This window comes from Microcaecilia unicolor, chromosome 2 (assembly GCF_901765095.1).
Source record: "Microcaecilia unicolor chromosome 2, aMicUni1.1, whole genome shotgun sequence".
In the NCBI taxonomy this organism is placed as follows: Eukaryota; Metazoa; Chordata; class Amphibia; order Gymnophiona; family Siphonopidae; genus Microcaecilia; species Microcaecilia unicolor.
The window spans coordinates 510,196,210-510,213,607 of NC_044032.1; the positions used below are offsets into that span (position 1 = coordinate 510,196,210).

Consider the following 17,398-nt stretch of genomic DNA (forward strand, 5'->3'; position numbering starts at 1 on the left):
CTCTGTTCTATGGAATTATGAACAATTACAGTTTTTGGGACTGAGTTCAGAATACAATATATACAGTGGGGGAAATAAGTATTTGATCCCTTGCTGATTTTGTAAGTTTGCCCACTGACAAAGACATGAGCAGCCCATAATTGAAGGGTAGGTTATTGGTAACGGTGAGAGATAGCACATCACAAATTAAATCCGGAAAATCACATTGTGGAAAGTATATGAATTTATTTGCATTCTGCAGAGGGAAATAAGTATTTGATCCCCCACCAACCAGTAAGAGATCTGGCCCCTACAGACCAGGTAGATGCTCCAAATCAACTCGTTACCTGCATGACAGACAGCTGTCGGCAATGGTCACCTGTATGAAAGACACCTGTCCACAGACTCAGTGAATCAGTCAGACTCTAACCTCTACAAAATGGCCAAGAGCAAGGAGCTGTCTAAGGATGTCAGGGACAAGATCATACACCTGCACAAGGCTGGAATGGGCTACAAAACCATCAGTAAGACGCTGGGCGAGAAGGAGACAACTGTTGGTGCCATAGTAAGAAAATGGAAGAAGTACAAAATGACTGTCAATCGACAAAGATCTGGGGCTCCACGCAAAATCTCACCTCGTGGGGTATCCTTGATCATGAGGAAGGTTAGAAATCAGCCTACAACTACAAGGGGGGAACTTGTCAATGATCTCAAAGCAGCTGGGACCACTGTCACCACGAAAACCATTGGTAACACATTACGACATAACGGATTGCAATCCTGCAGTGCCCGCAAGGTCCCCCTGCTCCGGAAGGCACATGTGACGGCCCGTCTGAAGTTTGCCAGTGAACACCTGGATGATGCCGAGAGTGATTGGGAGAAGGTGCTGTGGTCAGATGAGACAAAAATTGAGCTCTTTGGCATGAACTCAACTCGCCGTGTTTGGAGGAAGAGAAATGCTGCCTATGACCCAAAGAACACCGTCCCCACTGTCAAGCATGGAGGTGGAAATGTTATGTTTTGGGGGTGTTTCTCTGCTAAGGGCACAGGACTACTTCACCGCATCAATGGGAGAATGGATGGGGCCATGTACCGTACAATTCTGAGTGACAACCTCCTTCCCTCCGCCAGGGCCTTAAAAATGGGTCGTGGCTGGGTCTTCCAGCACGACAATGACCCAAAACATACAGCCAAGGCAACAAAGGAGTGGCTCAGGAAGAAGCACATTAGGGTCATGGAGTGGCCTAGCCAGTCACCAGACCTTAATCCTATTGAAAACTTATGGAGGGAGCTGAAGCTGCGAGTTGCCAAGCGACAGCCCAGAACTCTTAATGATTTAGAGATGATCTGCAAAGAGGAGTGGACCAAAATTCCTCCTGACATGTGTGCAAACCTCATCATCAACTACAGAAGACGTCTGACCGCTGTGCTTGCCAACAAGGGTTTTGCCACCAAGTATTAGGTCTTGTTTGCCAGCGGGATTAAATACTTATTTCCCTCTGCAGAATGCAAATAAATTCATATACTTTCCACAATGTGATTTTCCGGATTTAATTTGTGATGTGCTATCTCTCACTGTTACCAATAACCTACCCTTCAATTATGGGCTGCTCATGTCTTTGTCAGTGGGCAAACTTACAAAATCAGCAAGGGATCAAATACTTATTTCCCCCACTGTATATATAATTCAGTGGAGTAGCCAGACAGTGAATTTTGGGTGGGCCTGAGCCCAAATTGTGTACGCACAAACATTTCTCTGCCCTGCCCTACCCCCATCCCCACCTCAAAATATAAATTATACTTTCTCTGAAGGTGGCCAGAGCTCCCTTTTACCAAGCATGGGGGCCCTTTTACTAAGCAGCGCAAGCACCTACGCACACCCAACACGTGCCAATTCTGAGTTACTGCCTGGCTACCATGTGGCCCTTGCAGTAATTTAATTTTTGGCGCACATCTGAACAATATTTGTTATTTTTTGTTGCGTGTCAAGTGGCATTTGACGCGTGTAGGTCATTACTGCCTGGTTATCGCGTGAGACTTTACCGCTAGGTCAATGGCTGGCGGTAAGGTCTCCGGCCCAAAATGGACGAGCAACAATTTTCAGTGTGCCGGAGGTCCATTTTTGCCCAAAATTTTAAGAAGGCATTTTTTACAGGTGCACTAAAAATGATTCCGCGTGCGCCCAAAACATGTCTACACTACCACAGGCCATTTTTCAGTGCATCTTAGTAAAAGGACCCCTTGGTAGCAGCAGCATCTTTCCTAAGCCACTGATGCCGGCACCCCATGCACGTTTAGTTGTCGGTGGCTCAAGGATGCTGTTGTCAACTACAGAGTTTGGGAGAAAGGAGTTCTGGCTGTCTTTAGATGAATTCCAAAGCTGGGGATGCTTGGGGATTCCCACCAGCTATACAGCAAGGGTCAGGATCGATGTTAGCCATGCTAGAGCCCAGGTCAGAAAATAGAGAAGAGCCTCCTCCTCACTGAACCCCTCTCCTCTCTGCCTCTCCTCCAGTTTCCCCCACCTGCTGTTACTATCACACCATAAAGAGTACAGGAGTGCACACTATGTGGCAACATCAAAATGCTTAGTAACCAACATTAATCAATTTATTGCCTCCACGTATGTCATTTTTGTTTATTTTAGAGCCATATATGATGCCTCGTTGTCTTTAAAAATTAAACTATTGGATCTGCTATAGCGCATAGCTATTCTAGATCTGAAGCTCTCCAATTTGTCTTAATCGTTTGCATCCAATGTCTTATTTTATCTTTTACATAAAAATTCACTTCTGAAAATGTTTTTTTAAAAAGACAACAAGACAGCGATCAGTTATCTGAGAGTGCAGATTACAGCACTGTAGAGACTTGATCAACACACTAACAGACCCTCACCAAATACAGAACAAGGGATCACAAATTAGAAATAAAAATATATAGATAAAATTTGAGCTGGGAACCCCAAGAAGTTAAACTTAGCATGTACTAAAACACTGGAGAAAGAAAAACAGAAATGCATTTCCTTTTCTACTGGACACAATACAAAGACATTTACTATGCACATTTCCCAAAATTACAGATTTATTGTGTAGTTCAAAAGACTTGACATGGCCGTGTTTCGGCCAACTGGCCTGCCTCAAGATTTGCAGTCTTTTATCATTGTCTATGGACAAACCATATGTCTGTTGATATACTATCAAATAAAAATCTTGTGTATGAAATCCAGTGCTCAAAGATCAAAGTCGTTTTAGAGGAGGCGACTTACTGCCTTTTTCTTTGAGCAATTGTTGATCTTGCATGGCTTTTCTCTTTGAGCACTGGATTTCATATACAAGATTTTTAGTTGATAGTATATTGACAGACATATGGTTTGTCCATAGACAATTTTAAAAGACTTCTGAGGCAGGCCGGTTAGCCGAAACATGGCCGTGTTGAATCTTTTGAACTCCACAATAAATCTGGACTTTTTAAACATTGTCTAGAGACCATATTCTTGTGTCATCTTCGCTGTGTTCTGTGTGATTTTGAGTGTGCGAAGACTGTGTTTTTCTTGTTTACATCCATTTTCCAAAGCTAACATATTTCATTTAAAGCATTCAAAATAAAAAAAATATTTTTTCTCTGTTTGTGGTCTGGACTTTTATTTTTCCATCATGTTGGTTCTGGTTTCTCTTTTCTGTTTTCTTATCTGTCATCTGCTAATTCTCTTTCAAGAGGCTGCTGTCAATTTGTCTTTTCTCCTCTCTTATCTATTCCCTCACTACACCTGCCTCTGACATATTGAATGTTCCCTTTTAGCTCGTTTCTCTTTTTTTCTTTTCTGCTCTCTGTCAACTCAAATTTCATCCTCTTTCTCCCATTTTCTCCTTTTTACTTCTCAGCCATCTATCAAATTTCCATCTTCTCTCACCCACTAGCTTTCTCATTACCCATCTCAAACCTTCTCCAGACCTCCATTCTCTTTCATCTTTAATCTAATCCCCATTACCATATTTCTGCTCTCTGTAATCACTATCCTCTCATTTCCTTGCCACCCTCTCTCACATGATTCCACCATCCCCTCCACCCTTCTAGCCCAGCAGCTGCTCCCTCTTTCTCCCCATCTCCACTCTTGTAGCCTGATATCTCCCTGTCCTTTCTCTATTCCCTCCTGCTCGCTCCGCTATTTCTCCAGCATTTCTCCCTCTCTCTTCCCTCACTCCCACTGTCCGGCATCTCTCCATCACTCCCTTCTGCTCCTGGATCCAACATCTCCCTCTTTCTCTCCTCTCCCTCCCTCTCATATACCCTATGTCCAAAATCTCTCCCTTTTTCCTATTTTCCACTATCTCTCTTTTTCCCTCCTTTGTGCCCACAATCTATCGACCCCCCTCCCCCACGCAACATTTTCTCCCTTCCTCCTGTTCACCCTCACCCGCCCCTCCCACCCTTATGTCCAACATTCCACCCTCTCTCACCCCTCTCACTCTCCATGCAGCATCTCTCCCTTCCCTTTCACCCTTATGCCCAACATTTCTCCCTCTCTTATCCCTCTCACCCTCCATGCAGCATCTCTCTATCCCCTCCACCCTTATGTCCAACAATTCTCCTCTTCCCTCCCCATCCCATGTCCAACAATTATCCCTCTCATCCTTCTCACCCTCCATGCAGCATCTCTCCTTCCCCTCTCACCATTATGTCCAACATTTCTCCCTCCCCCTCCCCCCATGCAGCCTCTCTCCCTCCTCTCCCCCCTTATGTCCAACAATTCTCCCCATCTCATCCCATGTCCAGTAATTCTCCCTCTGTCACCCCCCCCCCCCCCCACAGCATCTCTCCTTCCCTACCCCACCTTACAACTCTCCTTCTTGTATGAATGGGGCAGCAGTGAGGGGAGCATCCTTAAGTGTTGCTCTTGCTTGAACAGGTCCCTGGCAGCGGCAGCGATTTCCCACGTGCTGCCAGTCACTAAGCCGGAAACCTCCTTTCTACCACGTCCCGCCTAGTCAGAAACAGGAAATTGTGACAGAGGGGGCAGGACGCGCAGATAGGAGGTTTCTGGCTTAGCAGAGGGCAGCGTGTGGAAATCACTGCCACTGCCGGGGAACCTGTTCACACAAGAGCGACACTTAAGGGAGGGAGATGGAAGACCGCGAGAGCCCAGCCTGCTCTCTCCATGCCAGCAATGTTAAAGGTGTAGCACTGCTAGGTGAGCCTGAGCTCAGGCCCACCCGTGGCTACGCCCCTGGTATAATTATTTCACTGATATGTAAAACTGTTTTTTTTTTTTTCAGCAGTGCTTTTTTTCTCCCTAGTGCTGCTTTTTCAGTCTAGGAGAAGCCAGTGATAGTAAACCCCATTGAGGTTTTTAAAAAGTCTTCAACTCTCCTCGGGATAGTTGAGGCTTCAGTTTGATTTAAAATTTTAGTCAGTGTTAGAGTTATAATGTATCCTGTAGCAGTCCTCTAAGCAAAAGTACAAATTAGTGTTTGTGTGCTGTCCAGCAAGATTAGTTTTTAATTCAAATGCCATGCCCAAGTGTTCAAAAAATCATGAATGAAATCTGCAATTAATAGCCGTTCAAATAAAAATGTTTATGCGCTTATTATTGAGTGTATTCACTTGGTACGTTTTCTAAATATTCAAAGAAGAAAGTATAGAGATGTAATAACATTTATGCATTTTCTTTAGCAAACCTGTACAGTCCAGATTGGCAAGGTCTTTCAGTGAAATGACTGCTGTGTCTCCATCACCTCAGAGCCCAGCACCAAATACAGACTGGACAGTCAACCAGGTATAATATAGGGGGAATGTGTAAGGAGATGTGCTGTGCTTGGTGAGGTGATGACTGCTTTAGACTGTATCTAAATAAGTTATGTGTAACACTTCCAGAATAGTTTTTCACTATTTCAAATAGGGCAGGACCATCGTATATGAGTCATCATAAACTTTACTATAAACAATCTCCAAATTTGTAATCATCAATTTTATGCCCAGTATGGGTCCACAGTTATTTTCTTATTATTTTTAATCTTACAAATTGTAGTTAATACTTCAAAAAGCACCATTTATGGTCTATAAAAAATAACTAAATACTTAGCTTAATATACTATCAGGCTTATTTTCGAAATAGAAGGGTGCCCATCTTTCGACACAAATCGGGAGATGGGCATCCTTCTCCCAGGCTCGCCCAAATCGGCATAATCGAAAGCCGATTTTGGGTGTCGTCAATTGCTTTCTGTCGCGGGGACTACCAAAGTTCACGGGGGCGTGTTGGAAGCATAGCGAAGGCGGGATTGGGGCATGCTTAACAGATGGGCGTCCGAGGCCGATAATGGAAAAAAGAAGGGCGTCCCTGACGAACACTTGGCCGACTTTATTTGGTCCTTTTATTTTTAAGACCAAGTCACAAAAATGAGCTCTAAATGACTAGATGACCACCGGAGGGAATCGGGGATGACCTCCCCTTACGTCCCCAGTGGTCACTAACCCCCTCCCACCCTAGAAAAATATTTTAAAAATATTTTTCCAGCCTCTATGCCAGCCTCAAATATCATACCCAGCTCCATGACAGCAGTATGCAGGTCCCTGGAGCAGTTTTAGTGGGTACTGCAGTGCACTTCAGGCAGGCAGACCCAGGCCCATCCCCTCCCCACCTGTTATACTTGTGGTGGTAAATGTGAGCCCACCAGAAACCCACTGTACCCACATCTAGGCACCCCCTTCATCCCTGAGGGCTATGGTAGTGTTGTACAGTTGTGGGGAGTGGGGTTGGGGGGGGGGGTTGGGGGGCTCAGCACCCAAGGTAAGGGAGCTATGCACCTGGGAGCTTTTTCTGAAGTCCACTGCAGTGCCCCCTAGGGTCCCCGGTTGGTGACCTGGCATGTCAGGGGGACCAGTGCACTACGAGTGCTGGCTCCTCCCATGACCAAATGGCTTGGATTTGGTCAGTTCTGAGATGGGCGTCCTCGGTTTCCATTATCGCCGAAAATTGGGGATGGCCATCTCTAAGGTCGACCTAAATGTTGAGATTTGGGTGTCCCCGACCGTATTATCGAAACGAAAGATGGCCGCCCATCTTTTTTCGATAATACGGGTTTCCCCGCCCCTTTGCCACGACATCCTACGAGGATGTCTTCAGGAAAACTTCGGCACTCCATTCGATTATGCCCCTCCACCTCTTCAAAATCCAGAAATTGTATGTTTTAAGGAAGTAAGATCTGACAAGTTCTTTCATCCAACTGTTGTCACCAGCAAGATTGCGTTTCAAACTATACTCTGCATCAGGGTGTATCAGTTAGTCCTTAAATCTCTACAGTCTTTAGCATTTCTTCATTCATTCTGACATTCCACCAGATTACACAGCACGAGGTAAATTCTATATGTGGTACCTTAAAAATCTGCGCCAAAAAAAGTAACTGAATGTACAGATTGAGCACTTCAGCCTTTTTCTATAAAGTTTATGCTCCTAAATTACAAGCTGTTATGATTGTGGTCAGAACCCCTCTCAAACTTACCTCTTTCCTGGGGGTCAGCTTCTTAGCTGGCTTCTGTTTCGTTTGTCTGTCCTCTCTGAGCTAGCTCTCTCTCTGTGCTGGCAGCTTCCAGCAGCATGACTCTAAGTGGTTCACTTTACTACAGCTGTGTGGGTGGACTGAGTTAGCTCTACCTCTCTTTGGGTGTACTGGCTTCAAGTGCTTCACGGTGCTGCATTGGTGTGGGTTGGGCCTCTGTGGGTTTCAGTGTGCTCTCTGTGATTCAGGGTGCTGCCAGGGTCTAGGGAGTGTGACATCATCAGGGAGGGCCTTGATAAGGAAGTGGTGTTGTTTCCTTCAGAGCCTTTGCAACGGTGGTGTTTGCTTTAGGTAGGGTGGTGTAGTGTGCACTTCTGACTTTGTGTCTAGTTTCCCTGCTTGCTTTTGCTAAGGTCCAGGTTAGTGTTAGTGCAGTGTGCACTGGTGTCTGTGTGTTTAGCTTTCCTGCTTTTCCCTTGTGGTTCCCTTGCTTTTCCCTCTTGGTTTTGGAAGCACCTTGTTAGTTTTGTGTCTAGCTTGCTAGGGTAGTGCTTAGGAAGCACCTTGTTAGTTTTGTATCTAGCTTGCTAGAGTAGTGCTTAGGAAGCACTTTGTTAGTTTTGTGGCTAGCTTGCTAGGGTAGTGCTTAGGAAGCACCTTGTTAGTTTTGTGTCTAGCTTGCTAGAGTAGTGCTTAGGAAGCACCTTGTCAGTTTTGTGGTAAGCTTGCTAGAGTAGTGCTTAGGAAGCTTGTTAGTTTTGTGTTTAGCTTGTTAGTGTGGTGCTTAGGAAGCACCCGTGCTGCGTAGGTGTGTAGCTTCCCTGCTTTTCCTTTGTAGCTTCCCTGCTTTCCCTTGTAGTGCTTGGTAGCCCTTCTGCTGTGTGTTTAGTGTTTAGTAGCACTGCTGTTTGGTTCACTGTTAGGAACCTGTTGTTAGGTTAGGGCTTGGGAGCACTTAGATCAGTTTAGGTTAGGAGTACTTCTGTTTCCAGTCCTGGTCCCTGTGTCATCCGGTATCCGGTAAATCCTGCCGGCCACTCGAGCTCAAGGGCTCAACCCTTGGGGGGGTAGTGGCCAAGCGCAGGTGAAGCTGTACGGACCAGTCCAGTGTGTTCCGGTCCGGTGTGTGTTCCAGTCCTGTGTCCTCCAGTCCGGGGGATTGCAGTCCAGTGTTCCAGTCCTGTGTCCTCCAGTCCGGGGGGATTCCAGTCCATGTGTTCCGGTTCGCTGGGCAGTGCCTGCAGTCCCTGCCGGTGTGCTTGCCCAGTGTTGGTTGGTGGGTTTTGCCTGCTGCTGTCGCTCCTTGGCAGCAGCCCAAGGGCTCACGTTTGCTCCAGAGCCCGGCCCCGCGGGCTCTGAACCTGAGAACCTGACACAAGCATACTCTAGGCTGTAAAATAGATTATGCTCATAATTTAGGAGCTTAAATTATGCTCATAAATTAGGAGCATAAAGTTTAGGAGCATAACCTTTATAGAATAAGGCCCATAGCACATAATGCCTTATTATACAATTAAGTCTTGACTAAGTGTTTGAAAATTTACTAATGAACAAACATTAAAAATAACTTAAAGCCACCGAGTAGCAATTAAATTTTAAAGAAGATTTATTATGTTACTAATGAATGTTCTTGTGTTTTTTCTTATTATTAATTTAGATCTTAGTCCGACCATTTGTGGAAATTTCATTTCAGCATGCAGTTTGCCAAACCACAAGAGCAGAGGGACCAAACCCAAACTGGAATGAAGAACTAGAGCTTCCATTCAGGTACCAGCTGGGCTCCTTTTAATATATATATATACTAGTAAAAAAGCCCCGTTTCTGATGCAAATGAAACGGGGGCTAGCAAGGTTTTCTTCTGTGTGCATGTGGGAGTGTGTGTGTCCCTGCTCTCTGCCCTCTCTCCCCCCTCCCCCCTCTGAGTCCTTCACTGCTTTGCTGTGTTTTCCTTCACTGACTGTGTTACAGAGAGGGCGGGGCAGACACTCATGAGGAAACCGGATATCTCTCCCCCTTCACACTTCCGGCTGGAGGCTTCATAGAACGTTGGTGTTGCCTTTTATATAGAGAGATATGTTTACATCAGTTCATGGTAGAGTGGTGCTATCCCCAGAGATTATTAGCTGGGAGAATGGTCTAAAATGCATGTTCTTTTCAGGTTCCAGAGCAACAGGGGTGTTCTTCCAGGCAGCTTGCAAAGAAGAGAAGGCAGGGGGATGAGCCTGGAGTGGAAAAGAGTGCAGTCCCTCTTCACCTGTTGCTCCTATTTTTGGCCTGCCCAGCCCTTTCCCTGGTTCCTCAGTTATATTTTCTTTTTTTTCTTCAATCAGTTTCTATTAAAGATTTTTTTAAGTTTAGAACAATGTAATATTGGCAGTACATAAAGTAGCTACCAATGTCAAAGTAAACCCACAACACCCAGAACATTGCAAGAACAAAACATTCTAATCTCCCCTAAGCCGCCTCCTCCCTCTTTTTCCATGAAGAAAATTGTTTGTAAAGTCCAATAGGTGTATGACATCGATCCCTTCGCATGCACCAGCCTACTTAATCCCTCGCTCTCCCCCTCCCAACTGTCCCCCAAGTACCCCATATAAGTCCATTCATCAGCCATGTGGTCATAACATAGTAAATGACGGCAGATAAAGACCTGAACGGTCCTTCCAGTCTGGCCAACAAGATAAACTTATTTTACATGGTATGTGATACTTTATACCCAAGTTTGATTTGATATATAAAGTATCACATACCATGTAAAATGAGTTTATCTTGTTGGGCAGACTGGATGGACCAGTCAGGTCTTTATCTGCTGTCATTTACTATGTTATATATACCCGAGTTTGATTTGTCCTTGCCTTTCTCAGGGCACAGGCCGTAAAAGACTGCCCAGCACAGTTCTTGTACTAAATGTTCTGAAGCTAACATCGAAGCCCCTTAAAATTTACACTACAGCCCATCCATATCTATTCAAGTTACGATCAGGACGTAGACCATAGAAGTCTGCCCAACACTAGTTTTGCTTCCCAAAACTAGTGTTGGGGGCTGTGGAGGAGTGGCCTAGTGGTTAGGGTGGTGGACTTTGGTCCTGGGGAACTGAGGAACTGAGTTCGATTCCCACTTCAGGCACAGGCAGCTCCGTGTGACTCTGGGCAAGTCACTTAACCCTCCATTGCCCCAGGTACAAATAAGTACCTGTATACAATATGTAACCCGCATTGAGCCTGCCATGAGTGGGAAAGCGCGGGGTACAAATGTAACAAAAAAAAAAAAAATTACCGGCGTTGCCACCTAGTCTCCACTTAGATTCTGTAGATCCATTCTTTCTAAACAGGATTCCTTTGTGTTTATCCCACACATGTTTGAATTCCATTACCGTTTTCATTCTCCACCACCTCCCGCGGGAGGGCATTCCACGTATCTACCACCCTTTCTATGAAAAAGTACTTCCTGACATTACTCCTGAGTCTGCCCCCCTTCAATCTCATTTCATGTCCTGTAGTTCTACCGCCTTCCCATCTCCGGAAAAGGTTCGTTTGCGGATTAATACCTTTCAAATATTTGAACGTCTGTATCATGTCACCCCTGTTTCTCCTTTCCTCCAATGTATACATGTTCAGGTCGGCAAGTCTCTCCTCGTACGGTTTGCAACGCAAATCCCATAACAACCATGAAATTTCTCCAGAAGTTTTTCCATCTCTCTCAGTAACTTTAAACAAAAAATCCAGTTTTGCATAGTTGGTCCCACCTGCTGCTTGCGTTTAGCTGCTATTCCCCCCCCCTTACAACCCAACCCTAACAAACACACCTTGGGATCTAGTGGCATTGTACCTCTCAGCCCGATCCCCGTCCTTGTGTCACTGCTGTTGAAAACAATTGTATTTTAGCACTGGACCACTGCACATGGTAGAAAGTACCTTGCTCTTTACATTTCTAACAAATATTAATAGTGATAGCAGTGTGCATAGCTTTAACCTTGACAGTCATATAATACCAAGGTGTTACAATTTTATAGGCATTTTCTTGAATTAGCACACATATTGAGGCTGTCTTCACTTCTGCAAAAGCTGATTTCCATTCCCCTGTACTCAATTCCATCCCTAAATCCTCTTCAGCTACCATAAATTTATATTTCTTAAACTTTTTGCCTCTCAAGTAGTTCCACTTTCTTTTTGCTGTGGTCGTCCCTAAAATGCTGATCATATAACCTGCTGGGCTTCGTGTACAAGTGGGCAGGGATATTCTAGTTATTGAAAGCATAAGAAGATACTTTGCATTCTGATACCTTATTCCACTTCTTTCTGACATTTTTTGTGAGACAAATCGAGAACTTGGCAACAGGATCAAGTATAGCGGAAATCCCATTATAACGCGATGATTGGGATCCATAAAATGAACAATCAAGAAATTAGGGTAAAATTATGGCTCTTCTAAAAACATGAGGGAGTCAAACGTTTTTACCCACTGTTTTATTCTAATGCATACACCTTGGAGACTCAACATGGAACCGTGTTTCGGTGCCAAGCACCTGTCTCAAGAGTCTAAAAACAATATATACAAAAATAAGACATCTGGAATGGTACACAGGAGTTCAAAACATTAAAATCATCAAATATAAAAAATGCAAAACGTTAAGATCATAAATGTAAAAAAAATGAAACATCAAACCTAATACGTACAGTGGTGGAAATAAGTATTTGATCCCTTGCTGATTTTGTAAGTTTGCCCACTGACAAAGACATGAGCAGCCCATAATTGAAGGGTAGGTTATTGGTAACAGTGAGAGATAGCACATCACAAATTAAATCCGGAAAATCACATTGTGGAAAGTATATGAATTTATTTGCATTCTGCAGAGGGAAATAAGTATTTAATCCCGCTGGCAAACAAGACCTAATACTTGGTGGCAAAACCCTTGTTGGCAAGCACAGCGGTCAGACGTCTTCTGTAGTTGATGATGAGGTTTGCACACATGTCAGGAGGAATTTTGGTCCACTCCTCTTTGCAGATCATCTCTAAATCATTAAGAGTTCTGGGCTGTCGCTTGGCAACTCGCAGCTTCAGCTCCCTCCATAAGTTTTCAATGGGATTAAGGTCTGGTGACTGGCTAGGCCACTCCATGACCCTAATGTGCTTCTTCCTGAGCCACTCCTTTGTTGCCTTGGCTGTATGTTTTGGGTCATTGTCATGCTGGAAGACCCAGCCACGACCCATTTTTAAGGCCCTGGCGGAGGGAAGGAGGTTGTCACTCAGAATTGTACGGTACATGGCCCCATCCATTCTCCCATTGATGCGGTGAAGTAGTCCTGTGCCCTTAGCAGAGAAACACCCCCAAAACATAACATTTCCACCTCCATGCTTGACAGTGGGGACGGTGTTCTTTGGGTCATAGGCAGCATTTCTCTTCCTCCAAACACGGCGAGTTGAGTTCATGCCAAAGAGCTCAATTTTTGTCTCATCTGACCACAGCACCTTCTCCCAATCACTCTCGGCATCATCCAGGTGTTCACTGGCAAACTTCAGACGGGCCGTCACATGTGCCTTCCGGAGCAGGGGGACCTTGCGGGCACTGCAGGATTGCAATCCGTTATGTCGTAATGTGTTACCAATGGTTTTCGTGGTGACAGTGGTCCCAGCTGCCTTGAGATCATTGACAAGTTCCCCCCTTGTAGTTGTAGGCTGATTTCTAACCTTCCTCATGATCAAGGATACCCCACGAGGTGAGATTTTGCGTGGAGCCCCAGATCTTTGTCGATTGACAGTCATTTTGTACTTCTTCCATTTTCTTACTATGGCACCAACAGTTGTCTCCTTCTCGCCCAGCGTCTTACTGATGGTTTTGTAGCCCATTCCAGCCTTGTGCAGGTGTATGATCTTGTCCCTGACATCCTTAGACAGCTCCTTGCTCTTGGCCATTTTGTAGAGGTTAGAGTCTGACTGATTCACTGAGTCTGTGGACAGGTGTCTTTCATACAGGTGACCATTGCCGACAGCTGTCTGTCATGCAGGTAACGAGTTGATTTGGAGCATCTACCTGGTCTGTAGGGGCCAGATCTCTTACTGGTTGGTGGGGGATCAAATACTTATTTCCCTCTGCAGAATGCAAATAAATTCATATACTTTCCACAATGTGATTTTCCGGATTTAATTTGTGATGTGCTATCTCTCACTGTTACCAATAACCTACCCTTCAATTATGGGCTGCTCATGTCTTTGTCAGTGGGCAAACTTACAAAATCAGCAAGGGATCAAATACTTATTTCCACCACTGTATATGAATACATGAAGATATATGTTCAACACATTTAGAAAAAACACAGTACCATATGTATTCTATTCTATTAACTGAAAAAAATCATTTGAGGAAAGGCACTGAAAAAAAAGTTGAAGGTGAACAGTGACAGTTACAGTGGTGGAAATAAGTATTTGATCCCTTGCTGATTTTGTAAGTTTGCCCACTGACAAAGACATGAGCAGCCCATAATTGAAGGGTAGGTTATTGGTAACAGTGAGAGATAGCACATCACAAATTAAATCCGGAAAATCACATTGTGGAAAGTATATGAATTTATTTGCATTCTGGAGAGGGAAATAAGTATTTGATCCCCCACCAACCAGTAAGAGATCTGGCCCCTACAGACCAGGTAGATGCTCCAAATCAACTCGTTACCTGCATGACAGACAGCTGTCGGCAATGGTCACCTGTATGAAAGACACCTGTCCACAGACTCAGTGAATCAGTCAGACTCTAACCTCTACAAAATGGCCAAGAGCAAGGAGCTGTCTAAGGATGTCAGGGACAAGATCATACACCTGCACAAGGCTGGAATGGGCTACAAAACCATCAGTAAGACGCTGGGCGAGAAGGAGACAACTGTTGGTGCCATAGTAAGAAAATGGAAGAAGTACAAAATGACTGTCAATCGACAAAGATCTGGGGCTCCACGCAAAATCTCACCTCGTGGGGTATCCTTGATCATGAGGAAGGTTAGAAATCAGCCTACAACTACAAGGGGGGAACTTGTCAATGATCTCAAGGCAGCTGGGACCACTGTCACCACGAAAACCATTGGTAACACATTACGACATAACGGATTGCAATCCTGCAGTGCCCGCAAGGTCCCCCTGCTCCGGAAGGCACATGTGACGGCCCGTCTGAAGTTTGCCAGTGAACACCTGGATGATGCCGAGAGTGATTGGGAGAAGGTGCTGTGGTCAGATGAGACAAAAATTGAGCTCTTTGGCATGAACTCAACTCGCCGTGTTTGGAGGAAGAGAAATGCTGCCTATGACCCAAAGAACACCGTCCCCACTGTCAAGCATGGAGGTGGAAATGTTATGTTTTGGGAGTGTTTCTCTGCTAAGGGCACAGGACTACTTCACCGCATCAATGGGAGAATGGATGGGGCCATGTACCGTACAATTCTGAGTGACAACCTCCTTCCCTCCGCCAGGGCCTTAAAAATGGGTCGTGGCTGGGTCTTCCAGCACGACAATGACCCAAAACATACAGCCAAGGCAACAAAGGAGTGGCTCAGGAAGAAGCACATTAGGGTCATGGAGTGGCCTAGCCAGTCACCAGACCTTAATCCCATTGAAAACTTATGGAGGGAGCTGAAGCTGCGAGTTGCCAAGCGACAGCCCAGAACTCTTAATGATTTAGAGATGATCTGCAAAGAGGAGTGGACCAAAATTCCTCCTGACATGTGTGCAAACCTCATCATCAACTACAGAAGACGTCTGACCGCTGTGCTTGCCAACAAGGGTTTTGCCACCAAGTATTAGGTCTTGTTTGCCAGAGGGATTAAATACTTATTTCCCTCTGCAGAATGCAAATAAATTCATATACTTTCCACAATGTGATTTTCCGGATTTAATTTGTGATGTGCTATCTCTCACTGTTACCAATAACCTACCCTTCAATTATGGGCTGCTCATGTCTTTGTCAGTGGGCAAACTTACAAAATCAGCAAGGGATCAAATACTTATTTCCACCACTGTATCCTGGGTGTCACTGTAGGCACTACAATTTAGAAGCCTGAAGGACTCATATAAAAATATATATATTTTTTAAAAGTGGCATGCCAGGTGAGGATAAAAAATGTGCATCACTGTAATTTGTAAAAGCTAATAAAGAAGGAAATAGACTGAAAATGAAAATTGTACATTGAAAAAAACAGGGGTATGCTTAAGAAGCAAATATGAAAAATAGCTAAACGAAAAGTGCACCCAATTGGAAACACACCGACCTGTTTCAGATGTATAAAATATTGGAATGCTGTGTATTAGATAACCTGAAGTTCAAAGGAAAGATGAGTTGAGGAGCCCCTTCCTTAATTTCTTCCCTGGGCCCCACCATGTCTAAAACTGTCCCCGCTTCCGTGATAAATCAGAATCAAAGGAAGAACTAAGAGCACAAACGCACCTTCTTGAAAGAAGTGTGAGTCATAGTGCAAACCGTAGGTTAGTGTAGCCAAAAAGCTGCGAAAGCGCTACACTCATGAATGGGATATTTGGCATCACTGATGAATTTGGTGCCAAAATGCCCTACAGTTTGTACAATGTGCTCTGATTTCAGAGGTAGTATAACTAGTGAGTGATAGGTGAATATGGAAGTATAGGAGAGAAAAATGATTAGTGCTTGGTGGTTATGTGACAAATTAAAAGGGAATATTCTAAGAATGGGGAGAAAAAGGTGTGATGCAGAAGATTTCATATTCACATTGTGAAAACACCTGGGTGATTTGGACTTCCCAATCATGAGTGGTTTTACTTTGACTGCTAGATTTAGTCACACAAAAAAGAATGGTCACTCTGTCCTTTCTTTGTCTAAAGCCTTCCTGTTTGTGTACATCTTTGGCTGCTAGTGTATGATCTAGTAGCACATTGAAACACAGTCCCGTTTCATTGCAGTTGTACACTTGATCCTCAGTGTACCTTCCTTCTTCCAGAAGCTTTTTAAGTTCTCGTGGTAAGAATGTGCTGCATCCTTGTCAACCGATTGGATCTCCCCTGAGATAAGGACTTGGCTGATGGCATGCCACTTCTTAAATCTGTCGAGCTATCTGTTAGTTGCTTTGAACGTAGGCCATTTAGCTGTCGGTCAGATTTTTCTGCCTGCGCTTTCATAATGTGGCTAGAAATAGGGACTCCCTGTGGCCGAGCTTGGTCAAACCATTGGTATAGCGCTGAATCCAAGATGTCATCACTAGCCACTTTAATTTTTTTCCTTCGTAATCCTGTCTCCTCTTCTAAAATACAGGACAGGACTTTCAGCTTTTCTTCTTCTTTCCTCCACCTTCTTAGAGTAGATTCATTGATGCCAAGCTCTTTGGTCAGCTGAGCTTGTTGCTTACCAGACTTTTGTTGATTGAGTGCAGATAACTGTTCTTGAGTAGTGAAAGACTTCCGCTTATGAGATGGTTTCTCCATGGACAGAGCTAACCCTGAGTTGTAGACAGGAGTTCACGTGAGTTTCTTTCACAGTGGCACTGGGAGTGGCCTTCAGCCATGTAAAAAGAGCTCACCTGAACTTGTTTTCACACCAGCACTGGAAGCATCCTAAGCCATATATACAGAGTCCACCCAAGGTTTTTTCACACTGTCACTGGGAGCGGCCTAAGCTGCATATATACAGAGCTCATCCGAGGTTGTTTTCGTATCAGTACAGACAGTGCTTATCCAAGGGTTGACCCAGGCCTACTCTGGCATAGGTAGACATTGGCTGGAGTGGTTTTCATGTAGGAAAGGGGGTGGGCTCCACCATGGCATAGCTAGACATTGCCTGGACATTTCCCAGACAGGAACTGTATGCAAGAAAAAAAAAGGGAGCCAAGACATGATTGCATTATTGTGGGACACATTATAGCGGGGTTGCACTGTATTGTATACCATATCACAAATTATGACAATGCTTTATTATTTTAATG

At 44.5% G+C, this 17,398-nt stretch overlaps 1 protein-coding gene across 5 annotated transcripts in view; it reads left to right on the top strand.

The window, feature by feature from the left end:
* CC2D2A (coiled-coil and C2 domain containing 2A) overlaps window positions 1–17,398 on the top strand; it is a 237,142-nt gene that overhangs the window by 134,913 nt on the left and 84,831 nt on the right. For all 5 annotated transcript variants that reach the window (XR_003940710.1, XM_030191203.1, XM_030191206.1 and 2 more), the window contains 2 exons: window positions 5,650–5,752; window positions 9,130–9,239. Coding sequence is in view for 4 of the 5 variants with exons in the window: in XM_030191203.1 (XP_030047063.1) it covers window positions 5,650–5,752; window positions 9,130–9,239 (213 nt within the window). In the remaining variant the exon portion in view is untranslated. The remainder of the gene's footprint in view (window positions 1–5,649; window positions 5,753–9,129; window positions 9,240–17,398) is intronic.